This window comes from Tenrec ecaudatus, chromosome 6 (assembly GCF_050624435.1).
Source record: "Tenrec ecaudatus isolate mTenEca1 chromosome 6, mTenEca1.hap1, whole genome shotgun sequence".
Lineage (NCBI taxonomy): Eukaryota > Metazoa > Chordata > Mammalia > Afrosoricida > Tenrecidae > Tenrec > Tenrec ecaudatus.
The window spans coordinates 11533370-11554451 of NC_134535.1; the positions used below are offsets into that span (position 1 = coordinate 11533370).

The 21082-nt window shown below is 51.1% G+C and overlaps 1 protein-coding gene across 1 annotated transcript; it reads right to left on the reverse strand.

Moving 5' to 3' along the window:
* Window positions 1–1490: 1490 nt before the first annotated feature.
* On the reverse strand, window positions 1491–20988 carry DESI1 (desumoylating isopeptidase 1). Its single transcript, XM_075553644.1, has 6 exons — window positions 20651–20988; window positions 8879–8900; window positions 7770–7839; window positions 5632–5741; window positions 4971–5093; window positions 1491–3871 (listed from the first exon to the last, which is right to left on the reverse strand). The coding sequence occupies exons 1-6, from the start codon at window positions 20736–20738 to the stop codon at window positions 3778–3780; spliced, it is 507 nt and encodes a 168-aa protein (XP_075409759.1). The 5' UTR covers window positions 20739–20988; the 3' UTR covers window positions 1491–3777.
* Window positions 20989–21082: the final 94 nt, after the last annotated feature.

Below are 21082 nucleotides of genomic sequence, written 5' to 3' on the forward strand. Positions count from 1 at the left end.
CTCTTCCCCTAAGGCCTAGGCCTTGCCAGCCTGGCCTCCCCAGCATTCCACTACCCTGCTCCAGCCTCCTCCCAGTGCCTCTCCACTCCTGGCTCCCTTGGCCTCGATGCTCCTCATCCGGCTCTCTGGCCAATGAGGTCTCAGTTCACGCCTCACATTGGAGCAGCCCTCTCCGCCCCCTTCACATTCTCCTCAAGCACTAGCCTGCCACTCTCTCTCCCCCTGAAATAACCTCCTGTGCCTACCCTTCTGCCTTCTGTCCCTGGAATAACAGGGAAGGGCCCTGGTCTGTTTGTCCCCCAGCACAAAGTTCAATGCTGCCTCACCTACAGTACAGTGGGCTCCCGGATCACCTTGGTGGGGCTGGCCTTTCATGAGTCACGAGGCTTGGGACAGACATGTTTCTGCTACTTTCCCCAAAGGTGGGCTGTAGCTCCCCAGCTTAAGGGCCTGGCTCCATTGGCTGCAATCTCAGAGAGGCCTCCAGGCCTCCTGGCTCTGAACCTGACAGCTCTCAGGAAGCGGCTGTCACCCAACTGACTGTCACTGGACCCGTTGGAGCGCTGGACCCTCTGTTTATCCTTAAGTTAGCAACCTGGAGGAAGTCTGCAGTGTGATGCTAACTGGCCCATGTGCCCGCTGGTTCCTTAGTCGCTGCACCTTTTTGCTTATCTGTTCAGGGGAGCCCACACCCACACCCACACTTCAGGTCTGTGTGTAATAGCACCACGCCCAGAGGGACTGATGCCAGGTGCTGCCTCAACACTGGTGACTGAATGTGTGGACACCAGCAGCCAGGCTGGGCCCACAGACAGCACTGGGGGAATCAGAAGCACCCCAACAGTTGTTCAATAAGGTTACTGTCCCAAGAGGGGAGAGGGCCCTAGAGTCACAGAGCCAGCCTACGATCAAGCTGAAACCGAAGCAAACATGTGCTTCTTGGTGGTCAGACCCCTCCCCCGACACCATGGCCAAGAGCCCCTGGTGAGGGGCACATGGAGAGGCAGATCTCACACTTTGGGGCCAGCAGGTCCGGCTCAGGTCTTCCTTAGCCACCTCTTTTGCAAGGTAATGTTGGGCAAGTAGCAGGCTCTCTGGGCCCTTTTGCCATCTGGATAAACAGGCTGTACTCTCCCTACCACTGTCATGTCAGGACCACTGTCGGCTCGGTGGTTAAAGCAATCAGGCGCTAACCAAAAGGCTGGGGGTTGGATCCCACCTGCCGCTGCCGAGCACTGTGACAGTCTAGTCCGCTTCTGGTAAGGGTGATGATCCTGGAAGCCTCCGGGCACTTCCACTGTCCTGCAGGGTTGCGAGTTGGAACTGAATGGACAGAAGTGGGCTTCATCCTTTTCTTATCCACAAGGCAAAGATGACAACTAGACTCCGAAACGCTCAGAAGGGAGACTGACCGCGATCGAACAGACTTTGTGGCTGGCTTTATGGTGGTCACCTTCCCAGCCCCTCAGAGCAGACACCAAGGCAGCAGGCAGAGATGAGTTTATTGCATTAGAAAAACATCAACAAGGTCCAGTACACACCTGCATGTAGACACCATTATTAGCTGGACTTCAAGGACATAAAGGAATTTCAAAGGTACAAGCTTCATTCCTGGGAGGGGACAGTCTCCTCCCCCGTCCTTCCTGGTTCCTGTGGCCCCTGGCCCTGTGTGTGGGGGTTGTTCCTCCTCCACTAGTCACTGAGTCACTGCCCACAGGGCTCGCCTGCACATGCCCTCTGGGAGGGGGCTGGCCACACGTGCGAGCAGGCTCCTGAGGTCTGGGGTGGGCTGAGAAATGGGAGGATGGGGCTGGGGTCCTGGCCTGGGCCTGAGCTCCCAAGCTAATGATTGAGCTGGGGTGGTGGGGGAGGGGGGGCGGCGGCAGCATGGTCAAGAGAAAGCTTCCCTGATGAAGCAGACTCTGATGAAACAGATTGCCCATGCTCTCCCCTCACCCCTCTCCCACAAGCCCCCAAGGCCCAAGCATTGGCACAGCTGGGGCCTGGGCACATAGGAGCTGTTCAATGAACAAGTGGCCCAGCTTCCCTCAGGGACCCACCAGGTGAGCTTCTCCAGACAGCCCTGGCTGAGGAGAGCCTGAAGCTGGGGACCCTCTGGGTTGAGAGAGGGAGAGGGCGGGGCTGGGCGAGCTGGAGCTCAGCTGGGAAGGCAATGAAGGCAGGAAGCTGAGTGAGGGTCTAGGCCCATTTCTCTCAGGGAGACCCAGCCTCCAGAGCCCATTCCCCTCAGGCCCAAGCCTATTTGCAGGGCCACAGTGACCCCCTGCCTGGTCCCTGTCTGCTCTAATCTAGTGTCACCAAGCACACTGGCAAATGAAGGGCGTCTAGAAAAGCCTCAACCTGAAAGTCCCCAGATGTCACTTGACCTTACAGCTGGTCGTCACTGACAGGGCCCTGAGCAGGTCCCACGTCAGGAGGAGGCAGGGTGGCACCTCTCTTCTAGCTGGTCATGCTCATGCCAACTGCATGGTGGGAGGCAAGGAAAGGCCCCAACTGCAGGCCAGAGCCCCCAGGGAGTAGCGACATCAGAGAGTCTGGGGGGCAGGGGAACTGTGGCAGGAGGGGATGTGTGTGGCCCAAGGATGCCAACACCAAGACTCCCCAAAATCAAATGTAAGGGAGGCTCACAGGACAGATCAGAGTGTCCGAGCATGCTCCCTGCTCTTAGAATTCCTAGCACAAGGTCATTGAGAAGGTGCCCACCTGCACCTCTGCCATGTCTCCTCCATGGGAGAATCACAACGGAAGTAATGTGTGTCTTCAGCACACTGAGGATCAGGAGACACCTCTGACCTTCACGCCTAGAGCCTGTGTGACAGCTGAGCACCTGCCTAGTGCAGCCATGGTGCTTGGTTCCCAGCCTAATACTGCAGATGGCGGGGTGGCAGGGGGAGAGGGGGAGTGGAAGGTGGAGATAGGGGCTACAAATAAGTTCCCTTATTATTTGCAGACAAAGGTCTGGGGGTTCTACCCCCAGCACCAACCTTCACTGCTCTGATAGGTTAGTTAAACGGAGGAAGTGCGGTCCCACGGGCAGCAAGGCAGTTTTCTAGCCCTGCAGTCAGAGGCCTGGCCATCACTCGGGTGGAAGGAGGAATGAATGGCTTTATCCTGTTTTCTCTGGCCTGACATGTGCTGTGGCTCTCCCTTGTTCTGGAAGCTTCTGGCTGCCCCTGCCCTATGTTCTGGCTTGGTCTCCCAGGGCCTGGGGCAGGGACGGGAGGGAGGTGTGGTGGCTAAGGAGCTCACTAGGTTGGGTCAGTTGCCCTGAGCCTACTCCCAGGGCTCCCCAAACTTTGGTTCATTTCACACGGACGCTCCTCCTTCAGGCCTGGGGGCGGGGAGGGCTGTAAAACTCACCTGGGCTTCAATACCTGGGTGGAGGGAGCCAGGGTCTTTTCTGGGAAGAGGTTCTAGCTGGAGACTTCCCCAACCCCAGTCTCTCACTTCTTGCTTCAGCAACCCCCTCCCTTCTCCGTGTGGAGGCCGCTCACCAAGCAGCGTCAGAAGTGAACGCACAGACAAGACAGCCTTCATAAAGTCCTGTAATACTAGTAGGCGGGCGGGGTGGCGTTTTGTTCTCTTTCTGAGCAGCGCCGGCCTACATGCAGCCAGACGTGCTTCTTCCCTGGGAGACTGGGAAAGCCAGCCCCTGGTGGCTAGCTCTGATGTAAAATTATAAAATAGAAAATCTGGTCGGGTTTGTTTTGTTTAAAGAGGAAAAGCCCCGGTGAGGCGGGACGGCCTGCAGTCCTGTTAGCTCTGGCCGGTGGGTCTGCCCACGTTGTTCCCGCCGGGCGGCTGGATCTGGATGGAGTCCAGGAGGGGCCGCAGCGCCTGTCCGAAGGGCCTGTGGAAGAGACAGAGTGCGGGGCTGGACCCGGCTGGGCGGGGTGCCTCATTGGGCACGCACCTTTTCTCCTCCAGCCGCACAGGAGGTCAGCTTTCCTGCTCCTGCTCCCCTGAGGTCCCTCCCACCTGCACCTTGACATCGAGATCATCCTTAGACTGTGGTTCCAGCGTTTTCTGTACTTGGACGTTAATGCTCTTGGTGTAAGGAGATAAAAATAAAGTTTGAGGGAGGCCAGAGACAAAGGGGATGGCAGGAGGAAAGTCGGGAGGCAGGATGGCATTCCCCTGGGTGCCCAAGGGTGTGCATGCTGCTTTCTACAGGGCCCCCACTTCCTTGCTCCCTGCGATGCTTAACTCAAACAAGCAAGTACTGCCCCCCTGGAACGTGGAGCCTTCCAGCAGGCTGCCTATACCTCACCACTGGCTTTTTTTTATCTTGAGTGGTCCCTGCTGACTCTGAACATCACCCCGAGTTTAAAGGGAACGTGTCCTTCAGAGCAGAGGTGGGTGGCACAAGCAGCATCGAGTGGAGCCTCACTCACGACAAGCCAGGGGCCCCACTCAGCAAATACCAGCAGCAAGAACACGCCAGCTGGCCAGCTGTGCTCTGGGCCTAGGCACAGAGAGTCTTTAGGCAGACTGTGGGTTCAGCCTCCCACAGGGGCTGTGGGTGAGAGACTGAGATGCAGTAGGGTTTCCCCACCCTGCTGAGCCTGCTAAACCTGCTGGGATCCCACGTACTCAGGGCCCCGTCAGGAGAAACCAAAGCAGAGTCAGCAAATGGACATGTCCACGGAGTGGGGTCAGTGGCCTGAATGCCATCAATGGTGGGGGGCAGGGAGGGATGGCTCTTGCCTGAGTGTCCAAGCATGGCCCACAAGGCCCTTCCAAGGATTGGCCCCCGCAGGGCAGGCGGGGCAACCAAATGTTTTCCATGAAGGCATCTGTGAGGGTGGAGGACGAGTAAGGGGCCATTCTCCTCTCCCTCCAGGACAGGTTCTACCATGCTCGGGTGAATTCTGCTGCAGGCAGGCAGCGCCCCAATTGTTTGTGGTGGTCCTAAAGGTTGGTCGGTCAGAGACGGAGGTCACACTTACGTGGAGAGGACTTCGGAGGGAAGGTCAGTGATGTACGATGGGATCTTTCTCCCGGTCAGGAACTGGGCCACTTCATTGCTGAAGGTGTTGCAGTTGTGTTCAAAGAGGTTATAAGCCTCCCCTCTGTGCCGCGTGAGACAGTGTAGAGACAGGAAGTAAGCAAGCACGCAAGCAAGCGAACCTCTACGTGCGACCAACATGCACCCCAGCAACGGAGCGGCCAGCACACTGCCTTTGGGAATGGCAATTTCCCGTCTCTCTTTTCCTCCAACATTTGGGGGGTGGGCTGGGGGTGGATGGGAAGTGAGATGCCCATTAGCGGGAAGAGCTGTAGCAGAGCCAGCCTGGGAGTAGGGCTGAACCGCTGGGCATCAAGGGAGGTTCCTGGCGAGAACATCTGCTCAGCTCTGTACCTCGCCTGCCGCTCTCACACTAGGCTTCTGAGTTAGTGGCTCAGCGTTGGCGGATCAGGAAGAACGCTGAGCTCTGGGACCATTTGGACTCTACCTGGGATCCCTGAGCTGCCTTCCCTTCAGGGTCCCTCAGCAGATCCTGGACCAGGCCTGGGCACTGACTTGGTGGCCGCCCCACTGGGGGCTGATTATCTAGTGGGGGAAACAGACACATCTCAGCCCCACCCTCACTGCCTGAGCCCACTCACCGGAACAGAGACTCTCCCAGGGAAGACAGGTACTCCAGGAAGATTTCTTCAGTGACTTCTGTGCTCCCCACGTCCACCACAGAGTCTGGGGGCCCAAGCAATGTCCCGCCCTAAAGAGCCAATCCAAAGGAAGTCATTACATCATCCAACTTTTAAGCGGCACCTCCTGGTCACTTCTCTTTACACTCTCCGAGTAGCCTGGGGTGAAGAGTGTCGCTTCCCCTTTGTCTGGCGTCCACAGAGTCCGAGAGCTTTCTGGAGACTACTGCCACTGCAAAGTCGGGCTTCTCGCTCTTGGGGGCGCCCTAGGAGTGGAGTTTCTTACAGGTCTGATAGTGTCTTACCCTGTCCAACCCCTCAGCTGATTAAAAGGAGCCCGGGATGTAGCCTCCTTTGGTCCCCAACATGCTCACGAGGGCAGATCAGGCCATGAGAACTGGCTCACCTGCAGAAGCCATCTTGCCATTCACTGGGCACGCAGGCACATTTTCTTTGTGACGCACCACACAGCCTTTGTGACAATGGGGGGACGCAAGGAGGAACGTAAAACATTGGGCGGACTGGAAAATATTTCTATAATTCAATTCTTTTTAACTTATGAGGCCAATCCACTGGTGCTGGTGACGAGCTTCCCAGGCAAGGCGTTAATAGAACCTGGCAGGTCTGTAGGAGAGGCTCCCCAATATACTTTGAAGTAAGTTTTCAGGGGGAAAAATTACTCAGCACTGCCCCCTCCACCCCCCCACCCCTGCTGCAGACCCCCTTCCCAGCAAGTAAACGCTTTGGCAGCACAGCCCGTAATCCCGGGCACAGTGCAGGTAGGTCTGGTGTGCGGTCCTCCACATTTCCCTCCACATTATTTCCAGCACCCTCAGAGGGCAGCACTCGGGTCTATGGGAACCTTTAGCCCTGGAGAAAGCAGCCATTGGGAAAACCACAGGAGCCCTGGAAAGGGGCCAAGCCTAGATCATCGGCCACACTCCAGTCGTTACAGAGCACCTAGGATACACTGGCCTTTGTTGGAGACATCTGTATAGTCAGAACATACTTATTTTAGAGTTGCAAGGTCACTATTCGACCCCATTATTTACGCATGGCGCAGACACATACTGAGAGCTTACTCTGTACTGGGTCCTTTATGCTGGGGCTGGGGCGGAAATGCGGACAGAACAGATAAGATTCTGGCCCCTCATGAGGAAAGCAGATAAAACAACCCCCCCAAAAAAATCCCACAAATGAATACATAAGTTCCATAAGAGTTTTTCTAGAAAGCAAAGAATGCCATGACTACATGGGACAGGGGACCTGCCTATGAAAGTGACATTCAGTGAGATCTGAAGGACAAGGAAACAATAACCAGGTGGAGGAACAGGGAGGTGTGTTGATGTCAGACCCAGGGTTAAGTGTCCAGGTGTGTGTGTTCAAGGCAGAGAGGGTTGGCCAGGGAAGGCAGAACCCAGAGAGCGATGGCAACAAGCAGGGGAGGGCCATGCCCGGGCTTTCCACTGAAGAGGTCGTTTGGACCTCCCTCTTCAGACTGCCTGAAGAGGAAGAGGAGCTGCTGGGAGACCAGGAGGTTAGAGACAAGCCGTGGTCCAGGCAGGAGGGGGGAGGGTGGCCAGGGTTAAGGTGAATGTTCTGGGGAGATGGGAAGAAATGGAGACACAGGTGGATTTAAGGCACATATACAACGTGGAGCTGACCAGGTTTAATGAAGGGCTTGCTCTAGGCTGACAGCCCTCAGACAGTGTTTTGGGGGGTCGTAAAGAAACCTAAGTTCTACTACTAGAGATACTTACTGGCTGTGTAACGAGGGCCGCTGGGAACCCTCACCCTCCAGCTTGCCGCTGGCTACCATCCCACTATGAGCCAGTCCCTGGGCTGATGGGGGGTTACCAGTGGAGGCAGAAACACTCAGCTTTTTCAGTATGAGAAAGAGGGGCCCACAGGTGTGTGGGAGCAGAGAACACCTGACTGGCGGGGGGCCAGAGCTGAGCCTTAAGGTTGCTCCCAGGAAGGCTTCCACACCCAGGCTAGAAAGCAGAGGGCAGACAGGAGCCTCAGAGCACCTGATCTCCTGGTCTACCCCCAAGAACCTGAGGCTACAGATCAGGCAGGGTGTGCGGGAGGGCACTCACCGGGGGACAGCTGGAGATGCCGCCACTGCCGAAGAAGAATTCATCCCTGTGCACTACTATGGAGGTATGCCTGCCACACAAAGAACACACAGGATGAGTCAGAAAAACACAACCAGCACATTGCACTGAGCATAATTCCCGCCTGTGGCTATGACTGTGGGGAACAGCCTGAAAAAAGTCACCTCACAAAGGCACGCACCGTAGGCCAGTGTGGACACCATGGGCTCTCTGGGCAGATCACCCTTTGCTGACGGGGGCTGTTCTGTTCTACAGTTTAGAACGCTGAGCAGCATCCCTGACCTTGCCTCATTCGATGCCAGCAGCACTTGCTCGTGCAGCCGTGACGACCCACACTGTCTCCAGATGCTGCCAGTATCTCCTGGGGGCGTGGGCTGGGGTACAATTGCCTGCCTTGGTTCCGAACCACTGGGGGAGATGACTTAGGCAGCAGGGGGTGTCCCCTAGATATCCACCCTGTCGCTGACACATGGGTCACTGAAAGAGGGCTCTGCAGACAGGGAGTGCGCTGAGGCTCTAAAGCCCAAGGGGGCAGTTCATCTGGGCCATGCAGACCAGACGATGCCAAGTGTGGGGGGCTATTCCTCGGTCCCAGTCAACCAGAGTGAAGGGTCATTCTGCTCAACCCAAATGGCAGCAGTGTCTAGGAGCCCAGAAGGGTCACCTGTTCACCTATGGTTTCTTCCCACATGGAGCTCCGTGAGCATGCTGGAGTCTGGAGGGAAGAGGGTAGCACTGGGAGACCAAGGGGTCTCTGGGCTTTAAGACAGCAATGCGGGCCCTCAAGACACCTGCGCTTAGAAAGCTTGGTCCTCAGGGTTTCTCAATGCTGGCATGGTTGACATTGGATCCTGGGTGTTACAGGGTGTCTGCAGCACCCCAGCTCTCTACCCACCCAACAAAAATGACTCCGGACATTGCCAAGTACCTCTGTGTGGGCAAACCAGCCCCTGGCTGGGAATCATGGCTTTAGGATGTGAGGATTTAGGACAGGAAGAGGGACATTTTCAGCCCAGGGATGAGAAATGCATGGTGGCACCGCTTTGCTTCCCAAGCCCATGGGCTTCAAGGAGCCCACCCATTCGACTTACCAGATGCCTTCCAGCTGTTTCCCTGTGGAAAAAAGAAGAACATTAGGCTGGACTGCACGGGGCTGGGGCCCCTGTCCCACAGTGAGCACTAGAATTGACGGAGTTCGGCTTTTAGGTTTGGGTGCTGGGAGTACGGGCGGAGACTGCAGACTGCTCACTCAATCCCCTTGGGTTTTCTAGCCCCACAGGATTTGCCGACCTCCTGTGGGGGGACCAGCAGTGTGTGGACAGAGAGCAGAGTGCGGGCGCCCTCTCGGAGTGAGGTATGTTCTTTCTTTTCCGAGGTAAATTGTGGAAGGTAAAATGAACACCAAGCCCTTCTGAGGACCTAATGTCAGCCTCCTTTTCTCTTTGGAACTGGCTCCTCCATGACACCCTGCCAAACCAGCCGTCCCTGCGTCGAGTCCTAGTGAAAGCAGCCCCAGATGCAGAGCAGAACCACACTCCACAGAGAAATCAAGGCTGTGAACTTTTGAGGTGGACTGCCAGGCCTTTCTTCTGAGGTGCCTGGCAGGGCGTTTGAAACACCAACTTCAACGTCTTCACTGTCAGCACCAGTCGGGTCCCCTACCCTGGTAGCTAGGCAGAGTGTTAGTGGACAGGGTGAGATGTTTTTCACGATGTGGAGAATGGTGAATCTTGAGCACGTTTACCTTCCTCCCTGAACCTCAGCTTCTTCAGGACAGAATTGTTGTGTACAGTCATGATAACGTATATAAAGCATCCCAGTCTGAGGTGCACACTTAGAAGGTAAAATGGCCTTTTGGGGAAAGGAATAAAGGTTTTGAAGAGAGAAATGAAAACCATACCTCAGAACTGGAGGGGTGTGGCAGTGGCGTAAAAGCTAAGAACCAACGCAGCACCGAGTAAATGAGTGCAATGTCGTGTCTCTTTCACATACGGACGGCTAGTGTCCTCAATGTTGCAGTGAGATGTGACTGCGTTCCCTTATTCTCCAATCCCAGGCAGCAATCTGCTTTTCACAACGAGATCTACTCTGGCCAATGATACAGAGAGACAGACAGACAGCGTGTATGAGGGAGCTCCTGGGGTGGCTCCTAGAGACCCTGGGGCAGACTCTGTCCTTCTCCAAACTGAGCCCAGAGAAGCAGCTCAGCAAAAGACTGGGCGCTAAAGGGGAGTTGTTATCTATGTCGGGCAGGCACCTTCAAATTCTGGGCTCGACACATAAACTACAGTGGATCCCCATCTCTTCCAGTGAACTATAAACAGTCAGGCTGTGTCTCCACCTCTTGTTATGCATAACGAAGAGACTAAACTCACTTTGCATTTAAAAGATTCTAATGGCTTTTGTTGTTGAAACTATTTCAGTTCACTGCCCCTAAGCCCCCTACCCTTCAAGTTGCTGTGGTTGACTTGATCTCCTATAGATGGATCTTAAAAGAATATAATCCTCAAGCCATTCTTTTACTAGTTATATTAAATTACTGTTTGATTTTATGAATGGGGATATTTTGTTTAAGGTTTAAAACTGATCTCAGTTAACAGTTCATCACTCCAGCCTCCATGGGCCTAAAAATTCTGAAGTTCTTTAGAATTTAAATTTTTGTTTTACATTTCCCCCTTTTGATCAGGGGTTTTCTATAGAATTTTTAATCAAAATGTTCAGCAGTTGCCATTGCATTGTAAATGATGTCCATGCCCTCTTCTACATGGCAGGATCTTATTTCCTTGAAATCATGTAATGATGCAGGGACACTAGACAGATGGGGAGACTTGAAGTCTTTCCCATTCCCTTTGGGAGTGGCATTATACTCAGAAAAAGGAGATGAGTGTAGTGGATAAGAGCACAGGTTCCGGTATGGCTAGGTCAGGTTTGAATCCTGCCAGTTCAACCTACGGCTTTAATGTCTACTGAGTGATCACTATGCTCAAGGCACTATTCTAGGCACGGGGCTGCCAATAGAAAAGCCAGCAGTTTAGGCCCACCTGCCACTCTTGCAGAAAAGATCTACCAACTTGCTATTTTAAAGACCACAGCCTAGCGAGCCCTATGGGGCATTTCTATTCGGCCGTACGGAGCAGCTAGGAGTCAGAACTGGCTTCGCTGTACCACAATGACGACATTCCAGGCACTAGGGATACATCGATAAAACAAATGAGACCCCTTGGGGTTGGTGAGAGATAGTCAATAAATAATAAGCAAAGCAAATCAGTAGCTCCTGTGTTAGCAATAATGACACGTAGAAAGAAAATGAGCAGGATAAAGGTATTTGGAGCTCAAAAGGTGACCTTTGAGCAGAGACTTGCAGAGGTGAGGGAGAGCCAGGTGGAGGCGAAACCCACCTGGGGCATGTGCATGTGTGCGTGCGTGCGTAGCTATAAGGAAGTCAGTGTGAGTGAGTGGAGAGAGAAGTAGGAAATGAGCAGAGGTAAGAGAGGACAGGCCATACCGAACTTGTAGAGGTAAAGAACTTGTCTAAGGTGTTGTTCAACTACTGACCATGTGGCTACTTAAAATTAAATTTAAAAAATTCAATTGCTCAGCAGCAATAGCTGCATTTCAAGTGCTCATTAGCCACAGGTGGCCAGTGGTTGCTTATTGAGAGTGCTCACCTAGAACCTTTCAACCAGCACAGGAAGGTCTATTGGACAACGAATGCCACTTGAATGCCTATCCTGAACATTTCATAACAGATCCAATATGTAGAGAGACAAGGCTTGAAACATGTGCAGCACAGGAGCCGGCACAGAACCCACCCCAACAGTAGCCTTTATAATTTACGAGTCGATGGCTGCGCTTCTGCTGTTGGTGCTGTCAGTTGCTGTTGAGTCGGTTCTGGTTCATGGTGCCCTCATGTGTGCCAAACAGAACCGTGATCTGGAGGGTTCTCAAGGCTGCCACCTTTCAGAGGCAGATAGATCTCCAGACCTGTTTTTCCAGGTGCCTCTGCGTGGGTTTGAACTGCCAACCTACCTTATTAGTAGTCGAGCTTGTCATTGTTTTTGCCAGCCAGGTAAATAGGTCTGCTCTTTTAGTATCTTGTTATTGACCAAAAGCCCCTTTGCTGTCAAGTCCATTCTGCCTCGTGGTGACTCTTGCAGAGAACAGAACTGCCCCAAGAGCTCCCATAGCAGCAGCAGCTGCCACATCTTACTATGGCAGGTTTGAACTGTCAACCTTTGGGTTAGCCACTGAGCACTTAATCACTGCACTACCAGGGTGCCTACCTATTTATGTACGTATCTGTCTTCCTCTTTAGATGACAATGGCCTCGCATACAAGGACAGTTTCTTATGTATCTTTGTAACTCCAGCACCAGCTGCATCATTTGCTTCCATTGGCTGACACACACACATACAGCTGCTGAGGCCAAAGCTCTTAACCCCATTCTTGGCTGCCTGGTTTGTTATTCAAGTGACTCTGGAACCTGGCATACTGCATGCTGGATCTCCTACTGTCCTCTCAGATGCCCACACCTAGTGACCCACAGGGAGAGCACGCAGGAATGGATGTGTAGCTCAACCCTAGCCTCCTAAGGTACTGGCAATTTGGAAAGGAGCTTCAGACACCACCTTGCCAGTTATTGGACACCTGAAAAACAACTCCAAAGCCACAGGATGTAAACCCTATAAAGTACATTGTATGATTTCATTCATGCACACCATTATGCAGGGCAATGGGAGAGAAAGTTCTCTTACTTATTCACTCTGCCATCCCCCCACCCCCCCATTATCACTTCATGTGGATAGAGGGGACTGACATGCATTCTGAATTTAGAGTGCTCACAGTGCACTTTAATCCCATGAATCCTCTAAGGGGCAGGGTAGGGCAAGTGTTTGTCATGGGCATTTTATAAGTGGGCAAATAAGGAGGCACGGTTTACTCCACATACAAACAAGGCAACGTGGAACATGAGGCTGAGCATGTTGGAGAAGCCTGGGTAGACATGTCAGGGCAGCTGCTTTCTTTCTTTAAAAAAAAATCATTTTACTGGGGGCTCATACAACTCTTATCACAATCCATCCATACATCAATTGTATAAGGAACATTTGTACATTCATTACCCTCATCATTCTCAAAACATTTGCTCTCCACATAAGTCCCTGGCATCAGCTCATTTTCTCCCCTCCCTCTCCTCCCCCCTCCCTCATGAACCCTTGTAATTTATAAATTATTATTTTATCATAACTTACACTGTCCTATGTCTCCCTTCCCCCACTTTTCTGTAGCAGGGTAGCTGCTTTGTGGCCCATCCTGGGAGACTGAAAGTGAGGGCCATGGCCCCCTGGGCAGGAGGACAAGCATGGGGAAGAGTAGGCTGAATTTATTACAATACTTTTGGAGTGGTCGGACTTGGGTGGGAGTTTGGTGAGGGCAGGGTGGTTTGATTTGTTTTGGGGACATGAGCTGAGCTCAGAGTGGTAGAAGCAGGCTAAGGGAGTGGGTCAGATGTCCCCGTGTCTCCAGGCCTGCTGACATAGCCAATGTGTTCCTTTTGAGGCCTAGGTGGGCCTGCAAACAAATGGAGAAACAGAGCCTGTAGCAGGAGGTATGCCTCCTCTGATGCAGAGGAGACTCCATCCACAGCTTCTTCTACTCCAGTGATGGAAGTGGTGCCAACACCACTCGAGACCTGCTCGAGGGCAGCACCTGGTGTGAAGTTGGTGCCCGATAAATATCTATGACCCAAGCTAGATCCAGGGCCACCATGACTGTTTGGAATCATGGTAACCTAATATGACAAAGTAGAACTGCCTCACCGGCTGTCATTCTTTACGGAAGCTGGCTGGTGGGTTTGAACAGCTGACCTCTTGGTTAGCAGTGGAGCACTTACCTACTGTCCCACCAGGCTCCTTACACGGTTACTGGTAAGCACAAAGTGGGTGGCCGTGATGGGCGTCCAGGACATGAACCTGTGTGCAAACAGCACTTCATTCTGGATGGCAGCATGTAAATGTAGTATGGACCCAGCTCGCCTCCCAGATTCTGGCCCCAGTGAGAGAGAAGCCTGCTTCCAAAAGGCAGGCTGCTGGGTGGCTCTGCCATTTGCCAAATTTGATCAGCCAAGTGGGGAGCTTAGCACTAACTTTATTAAACCAGCTTCTTGCTTGGGCCTATTGGATAAATGTTGACTGTAGGTGGGGAAAAAGTCAAAGGTAACATTTGTAGAAGTAGGCCTCTGTAGTCAGTATCTTAAAAGAATGCCTATTGGCCGAGGGCTTGTCCCTCTCACTGGGCGGAGGAAAGGTTACTATAAAACCAAAGTACAATCTGCTGTCAAACACTGAGAGGGGTTTTTTCATCTTAAAAATTTATATATAAGGGCGGAGGAGGGGAGATAAAAAATATATATGTCAAATACCCTTTTTGTCATATACCTCACCACATGGACTAATTTGGAAGTCACTATGCTCAGCCAAGTTCATCTATCTCATAAAGACAAATACTGTATGAGACCTCTATTATGAAAGAAACATATCAAGAAATGGTTTTCACACTAAAAGACAGACTTTGATGGTTACAGGGAGGGCAGTGTCCGGAGGAAAATGGGAGAGAGAAGAGAGAAATTAAATAAACAATGGCATGTTGATTAGCCAGACCTTGAAGTTATTCATCCTATTAGCCCCCAATGTATGGCCAGCACCGTGGCAAACTCTGGGTGGCTCCTACCCCTAGGGCCCCTGCAGTTAGTGGTGAGGAGGGATGTGGGTGAGAAAAGAAGCAATCATGAAACAGCTACATAGAATAGGGAACGTAGACAAAATTGGGGGTGAGAGGGCAGGGACCAGGGACGGTTTCCTGGAAGAGGCGGCACTTTTGCTGGCCTCGGGGGAAACATGACTAGGCAGTTGCTCTGTCCTGAAGGGTGTAGAGCAGGGAAGGGTGTACAGCAAAGGGCCTGAAGGGATCATCCAAAGTCCAGGATGACCTATCTGCTCTCCTGTGCATCCTACAGAGAAAGAAGGACATAGTTACCGGATGCCTTTTTGACAGAGTAGAACTCTCTAAGGGAGCCCAGGAGCCAGGCTGGGGTGGAGTGTGGAGTGTGAGGGGAGGCAGTGAGGCTGGGGAGATGAGAAGCAGGCTCGTGAAGAGACTTGTAAGCCACATTCCTTTTCACTGTGTATTAAAAAAAAAAAGGCCTGGTGGCAGTGAAAAGTTCACACAAGGAACCATAAAAAAAACAATGGTTGGCATGGAATCAATGAAGGGAAACTCTCAAGTTCAAGTAAATTCTTCTTAGTCTTCAAGGTCGAGTTCAAGTCTTGATTATTCCTATCAATCAGAACACCAAGCCCATTCTCATGGAGTCCATTCCGACGCCTAACGGCCCTGTAGAGTGGGACTCCCCATAGGGTGCTGCAAAGAAACAGAGGGGACCCACATCTCGCTCCCAGGGCACTGCTGGTGAGTTCAAACACTGCCCTTGGTGTGAACAGCTGAGTGCTTACACGCTCAGTGTCCACGGACCGGGTGCTGACCCTGGGGACACATGGAGATTGGAGGTCCTGGTTCTTGCGGAAGCCATTTCTGACCCATCCAGTCCCCCACGTCCTTTCCTAAAGCCTTTGCTGTCTACTTTCTCATTTTGACATCAAATCATAACCTCTCACACAGTTACCTAATGCTGTACGCGTGCAGACATGATTTTTAGGGGAACGAATCCCTGTCTGGCAAACAAGAATCTATGTCCTGTATTTTTTAAAAACGATTTATACTACACAATGAAGGGACCCTGGGGTCCAATGGTTGAACACTCAACTGCTAGCCAGTGTTTTGGAAGTTTGAAAAAAAATTAGTCTAGAAAACCCGATGGGGCAGTTCGATTTTGTCATAAGGGGTTGCAGTGAGTTAAAATCAATTTGACAATGTTTCACAAACACAATTACAGAATGAAGCAAAGAACAGAGCATAGAGTCAAATCTCAAACACTTGTGAGCTTATATTCTGCCAAATATATATATATATTCCACTCCCCTCTAGTTAATCTTTAAACTGTGGAACGATTGAGATAGACTTGTAAAGATATTATCTTGGGGTATACTCATGCACATTCCAGACCAGAATGGTGTCACCCAAATGAAGTGCTTACCATAATTTAAAAAAACACACAAAGTTCTGCATTTATATCTAGGTACTTTAGCATAAAAAGAGGTCAAGAAATTTAAAAAGCAACCAAAATTAATAAGAGGATGATTATAAGAGCTAATTATCTTAGGCAAATAGTGACAATAAAAAAAAAGGTGTCAGACTGTTTGCCCAATTATAAGTATAGTATCATGGGTCACTGTGGGGCCATTTTCCTGACAAATGAAGGACTGTGTGGCAGAAATGCCTTTATGAGAGGCAATCCTAGGAGACTGAAAACTGGACAGGGTAAACTGTGGGGGGGATAAGGGAATAACCCTATGTGTTATGTGGTCCAAGTATGACCATCCACTGAGCAAGTCTGATGATGGGGAGGCAACCCACTGAAGAATGAGTCAAATGCTGCTGAGATCCCACTAAAAAGATGAGGTTTTTTTTAGTTTGGAAAAATGAAGGCCACAGGAGCCCTGGTGGCACAGTGGATTACATGTTGGTCTGCTAACCAGATGTCACAGTTCAAATTCACCAGCCACTCCAAGGGCCAAAGACGAAGCTGTCTGGTCCCTTAAAGGTTACAGTCTAGACAACCCTCAGGGGTCCTTCTACTCTGCCTCATGGGGTCATTGAGTCAGAAATGACTTGGCAGTAGTGGACACGGTTTTGGGTTCAGACAGCGGTTTTCATCCTGTGGGTCGTGTGACCCCTTTGGGGGTCGAATGACCCTTTCACAGGGGTCGCCCGATTCATAACAAGAGAAAAACAACAGTGATAAAGTAGCAACGAAACCACTTGTATGGTTGGGGGATCCCCACCACATGAGGAACTGTATGAAAGGGTCGCGGCATGAGGAAGGCTGAGAACATCTGGGTTAAGAGATGTCCACACCCTCCAGATTCCTGAGCCCTCACACCTAAACAGTGGTCTGAGGGGCTTAAAGAAAAGGAGGAAAGTGAAACTGAAATGGACTTGGAGTCTTGTGATAAACAAGTTCACTTCAAACAATAAAAAAAAAAAGAGATGACCACAGATTTGTAAGACTATCGCCTTTATGACCATGGCAAGGTGCCTAGTTTACATTCATCAAAAGGGAACACAGGACAGAGAAAGGGTGGGGTAGCAAAATGACAGAGAAATGAACTCTGAAAGTCAGACACCCTGTGTTCATAATCTGCCTGTCCCACTTCCCAGCAGTGTCACCTGGCACCTTCTTCACTCCCTAGGTCTCGGGCTCCTCAGCTGGAAAAATGGAGGAAATAGTGGGACCTATCTCTCAAGAGTTGTGGTAAGGATTCAATACACGCAAGGCACTCAGAGGAAGAAAAAGAACTTGGCACACGGTGAGCGCTCTATAAATGCTAGGGAGGTATTAATGTATTTCTAGAATACAATGCAAAAACCAAGAAACAAATTTGTCCGTCTGGGCTGAAACAGTCAGGAGCGCTTGTTTTCCAGAAGGTGGAAGTCTATGGCTACGAGAGAGCTGGGCCATTAGCTTTGATTACTCTTCACATGCTCAAGGCATTACTTTTGCAAAAGGCATCAAACAATGTGGGGTCAAAGGACTGGAGAAAAATCAGACCAACAGGGAAGGTGATGTCCTCAAACCCCACTGTGGTCAGATGTGCCAATCTGGCGAAGTTCTTATTTCTGGCTGAGGCTTTCCAGGATTTCATTTATATTTAAAATCAGGGGAGGAGGGTGTGTAGGGCTACCATTCCACCTCCAGTTACGGCCCTTTCCCCTTCATCTGTTCCACTCCATAGTGGAACTGTGGCTGTCTTTCAGTACCAGGCCCAGCTCAGGCTCTTTCCTATGGCAGAGCCTTTGCAGGTCAGTCTCTCTGTCTTCTGCTACACTCCTCGTGACCAGGTCTTCATCCTGCACATTCCAGCTAAAGTCACTGTTAAAGTCGATCTCCCTCCTCACTCCCCATCTAGGGCCCAGCGTGCTCTCCAGCATAGGCCAGCACTTATCACACGTTGCAGTTATCTTGTTGCTTCGTTCTCTTTCTTTCCCCTCATGTTTCCTGCACTAGATCGTTCTATAAAGAACATGGCCTTATTCTTCACAGCATTCTCAGTTGAACTTACTGACTAGCACAAATTAGGCACTCAATAAATGTTTGCTGAATGAGGTAATGATACCGAGAGTCTCTTTCAGCTAAAAACACTAACTATTCAGTACCATATTCTTATGCATATAATGTTCACACTGTCAGGAGGGACCAGTCCCTGGAGAAGGACATCATGTTTGGTAATATAGAGGGGTAGCGAAAAAGAGGAATGCCCTCAAGAAGTTGGACTGGCACAGTGGCTACCACACGGCTCAAGCCTAAGAACAATGGTGAGGACGGCACAGGACCTGGCGGGGTCTCCTTCTGTTGGGCATAAGGTTGCTATGGCACCTAACAATAATAATGTTCACATTATGCCAGGCCCATTTCCCCTAATTTCATCCTTTCCACGTGAAAAAATACAGAATAGAACCAAAAAAACACTCAGTATGAGGGGCGAAGTTTTTACTTCCTTATATGAGTGTAGGAATTTCTTTCCCCCAAAATCAAACTAACCAATGGCTTCGTTCCAAGAAGTGTAGTTACAATCTGACTGATGTAATCTATTAATGATTAACACTTTTCTCAATGACTTTGTAACTTTTCATTTCTGATTTCCCTTACTCATTGTAACCATCAGAGATCAAGGCCCAAACTTATGTTCAAGAACAGGCTGGTGACATGAGAATTATGAGGGGCTTCTTAAAAACAGACTTTTGGATCGTACTCTAGGGCAGTGCTTCTCAACCTTCCTCATGTGGTGGGGAGCCCCAATCATAACATTATTTTTGTTGCTACTTCATCACTATCATTTTGCTACTGTTATGAATCAGGCAATCCCTTTGTAAAGGTCATCCATTCCCAAAGGGGTCGCGACCCACAGGTTAAGAATCGCTGCTCTAGGGAATTTTGATTTCTTATTTATAAAGTGAGGCCCTGGAATACATATATTTAAAAGTTTGCTTCTTTTGAACAGGTAATATAAACATGGAGTCCACAATTTAATAGGTCCAGAAAAGTGTACAACTACTATTTTCACTCGTTTCACTTTTTTAATAGTTAAATTTCTTTTAATAAGAGTTGTATATACTTCATCACAATCAGTTCTCATGTTTCCTCTTTTTCTACATCCATTATTTGCTCCCCAGTTCCCTTCCCCTTTCCAAGCCCCTTGTCCCCTATAAACCACTGCATCAGTTATGGTCTCTATCCAGCCATTCCTGTCCCTCCTAGAATGGGAAACCTAACAGAAACAATAAAAAGAAAAATAGAAAGAGAAAAAATAATATAAAGATAAAAAATGAAAATAAAGAGTAAGACAGAAAAAGACCACCAGCAATATTAAAAAGCCAGAGAAGAAATTTCTGTTGTGGAACAAGCAATAGGTATTTAAGCCTAGAGCAAACTCAGGTTGTATGACCAATTTATTTAAAATTAAAAATTTTTATATGGCGAATTTCATGTATATCCTTCCTGGTAATTACCTATGTAAGCAAACATGCATACAGTATCTTTTGCTTTACCCATGCACTTGTAAATTTAAAGACCTGTTCTCAACTTGGTGTTTCTCTTTTCATTTAACCATCTCTGTTGAAAATGGAGGTGTCTGTATTTTTAACAAACACTAGAGTCTAAGTCATTCTGATGTGAAGCCACATAAGAGAGGACTTCAAAACGTTCATAGAAAATTTTCATTTTTTTCTTTCTATTCCATTTCTCCATAAACTTTTTGAGGCCCCTTCATAGGGGCCCATTCGCTGGGCCAGGGTGATGGGATTTCAGTTCAACTCACTGCGACTCACTTGAAAACTCATTAACTTACTCGACCTCTGACCCTTTATCTCACCAAGAAAAACACTCTTCAATGCCTCCTTAGAAACGAAGAAAACCTGGTCATTCAGATAGGTGTGGTCAACTCTTGGAATCCGGTCCTGCCTGCCACCATCTGAAAGCACACACCTGACGATTCCAGCGTTACACAAGACCTTTTGGTATCTGCGCGGAAACCAGATTGCACCTACACCGGGTCAGAGGAGACAGCCGTTCTCGCCTGGCGGTTAAGTAGTTCAACAGCACAGGTGAAATACTGGCCCCATTAATCCCGCTGACAAAAGAGCATCCAACCCTCCCTCGTGGAATCGCTGTCCTCCCAGCTGCGCCAAAGCAACGAACTCGGAAACTGTTGCCAGAAGACGCATTGTCAGGCCGAACTTGGGGAATTCTGGAGTTCGGGCTCCGGGCGACCCGGCTTGCCCTACCTGGGGCGATGGCGGCCGGCGCGCCCTTCCCGACCACCCCGAGGGCTGCAGACTGGGAGTTTCCTTGAGGAACGGAGGGCAAGCCCTCCAAGGGTCAGAGCCGAGTGGCCTCCGCAGTGCCCCTGTCCCCACGCGGGGCCCGGAGCGGCGGCACACGCGCTGCCCGCGGTTAAAGGGGCTGTAGAAGTGCGTCTGCGGGAGCCCCGGCTGGGGAGGGCGTGACTCCACCCCTTCTCCCCCGATTCCGAAGTGATGACCGGGAAGTGGGGCTCCAGGGCCCGGCTCGCGCTCTTCTCTTATTTGGGGGGGGCGGGCAGGTCCTCTGGGCCCGGAGCACCCCCTAAGCTGCCACCCAGGCCTTCCCTCCCAGCCGGCCGGCCCCCTCCCGCCGGTCCCCAGCCCCTCACCCAGCATGATGGGGCTGAGCCGCCGAGCCAGGCCCTTAGACAGGTCGTACACGTAGAGCTTCACCGGATAGAGATGCGGCGGCTCCATCAGGACCCGTGGCGGCGGCGGCCACGACGTCCCTCGGGCACCGGCAGCGGCTCGGACCTTCCCGTACCCGACGGGGTGGGGAGCGGGGGACAGCGAGCCCGGGCCAGGCCTGAGGGGCGGAAGAGAGGCAGCCCTGCGCTGCTCGCGCCCCCGCGCTCGCCACCGGCAGCGACAACTGTGAGGTGACAGAGCCGGGACAGGGATAGTCCGCACGGAAGAGGGGGAGGGGGCGGGAGCGGAGGTGGGGGGGAGACGCACTTTCGCGCATGTGCTTGTGGCCTTGACGGCCAGAGGGCGGGGTTTCTCGGATAGGGGCGTGGCTTTAGCCCACTGGGTTGGCTTTA

Bases quoted from the DNA above. Each gene is read 5' to 3' on its own strand.
- DESI1 (XM_075553644.1), bottom strand. From the start codon at position 20,738: ATGGAGCCGCCGCATCTCTATCCGGTGAAGCTCTACGTGTACGACCTG. The intron at 5,742-7,769 runs GTGAGTGCCCTC...TTGGCTCTTTAG, and splicing joins GCATCTCCAGCTGTCCCCCG to GGCGGGACATTGCTTGGGCC. The intron at 3,872-4,970 runs GTAAGTGTGACC...TCTCTTCCACAG, and splicing joins CCCTCCGAAGTCCTCTCCAC to GCCCTTCGGACAGGCGCTGC.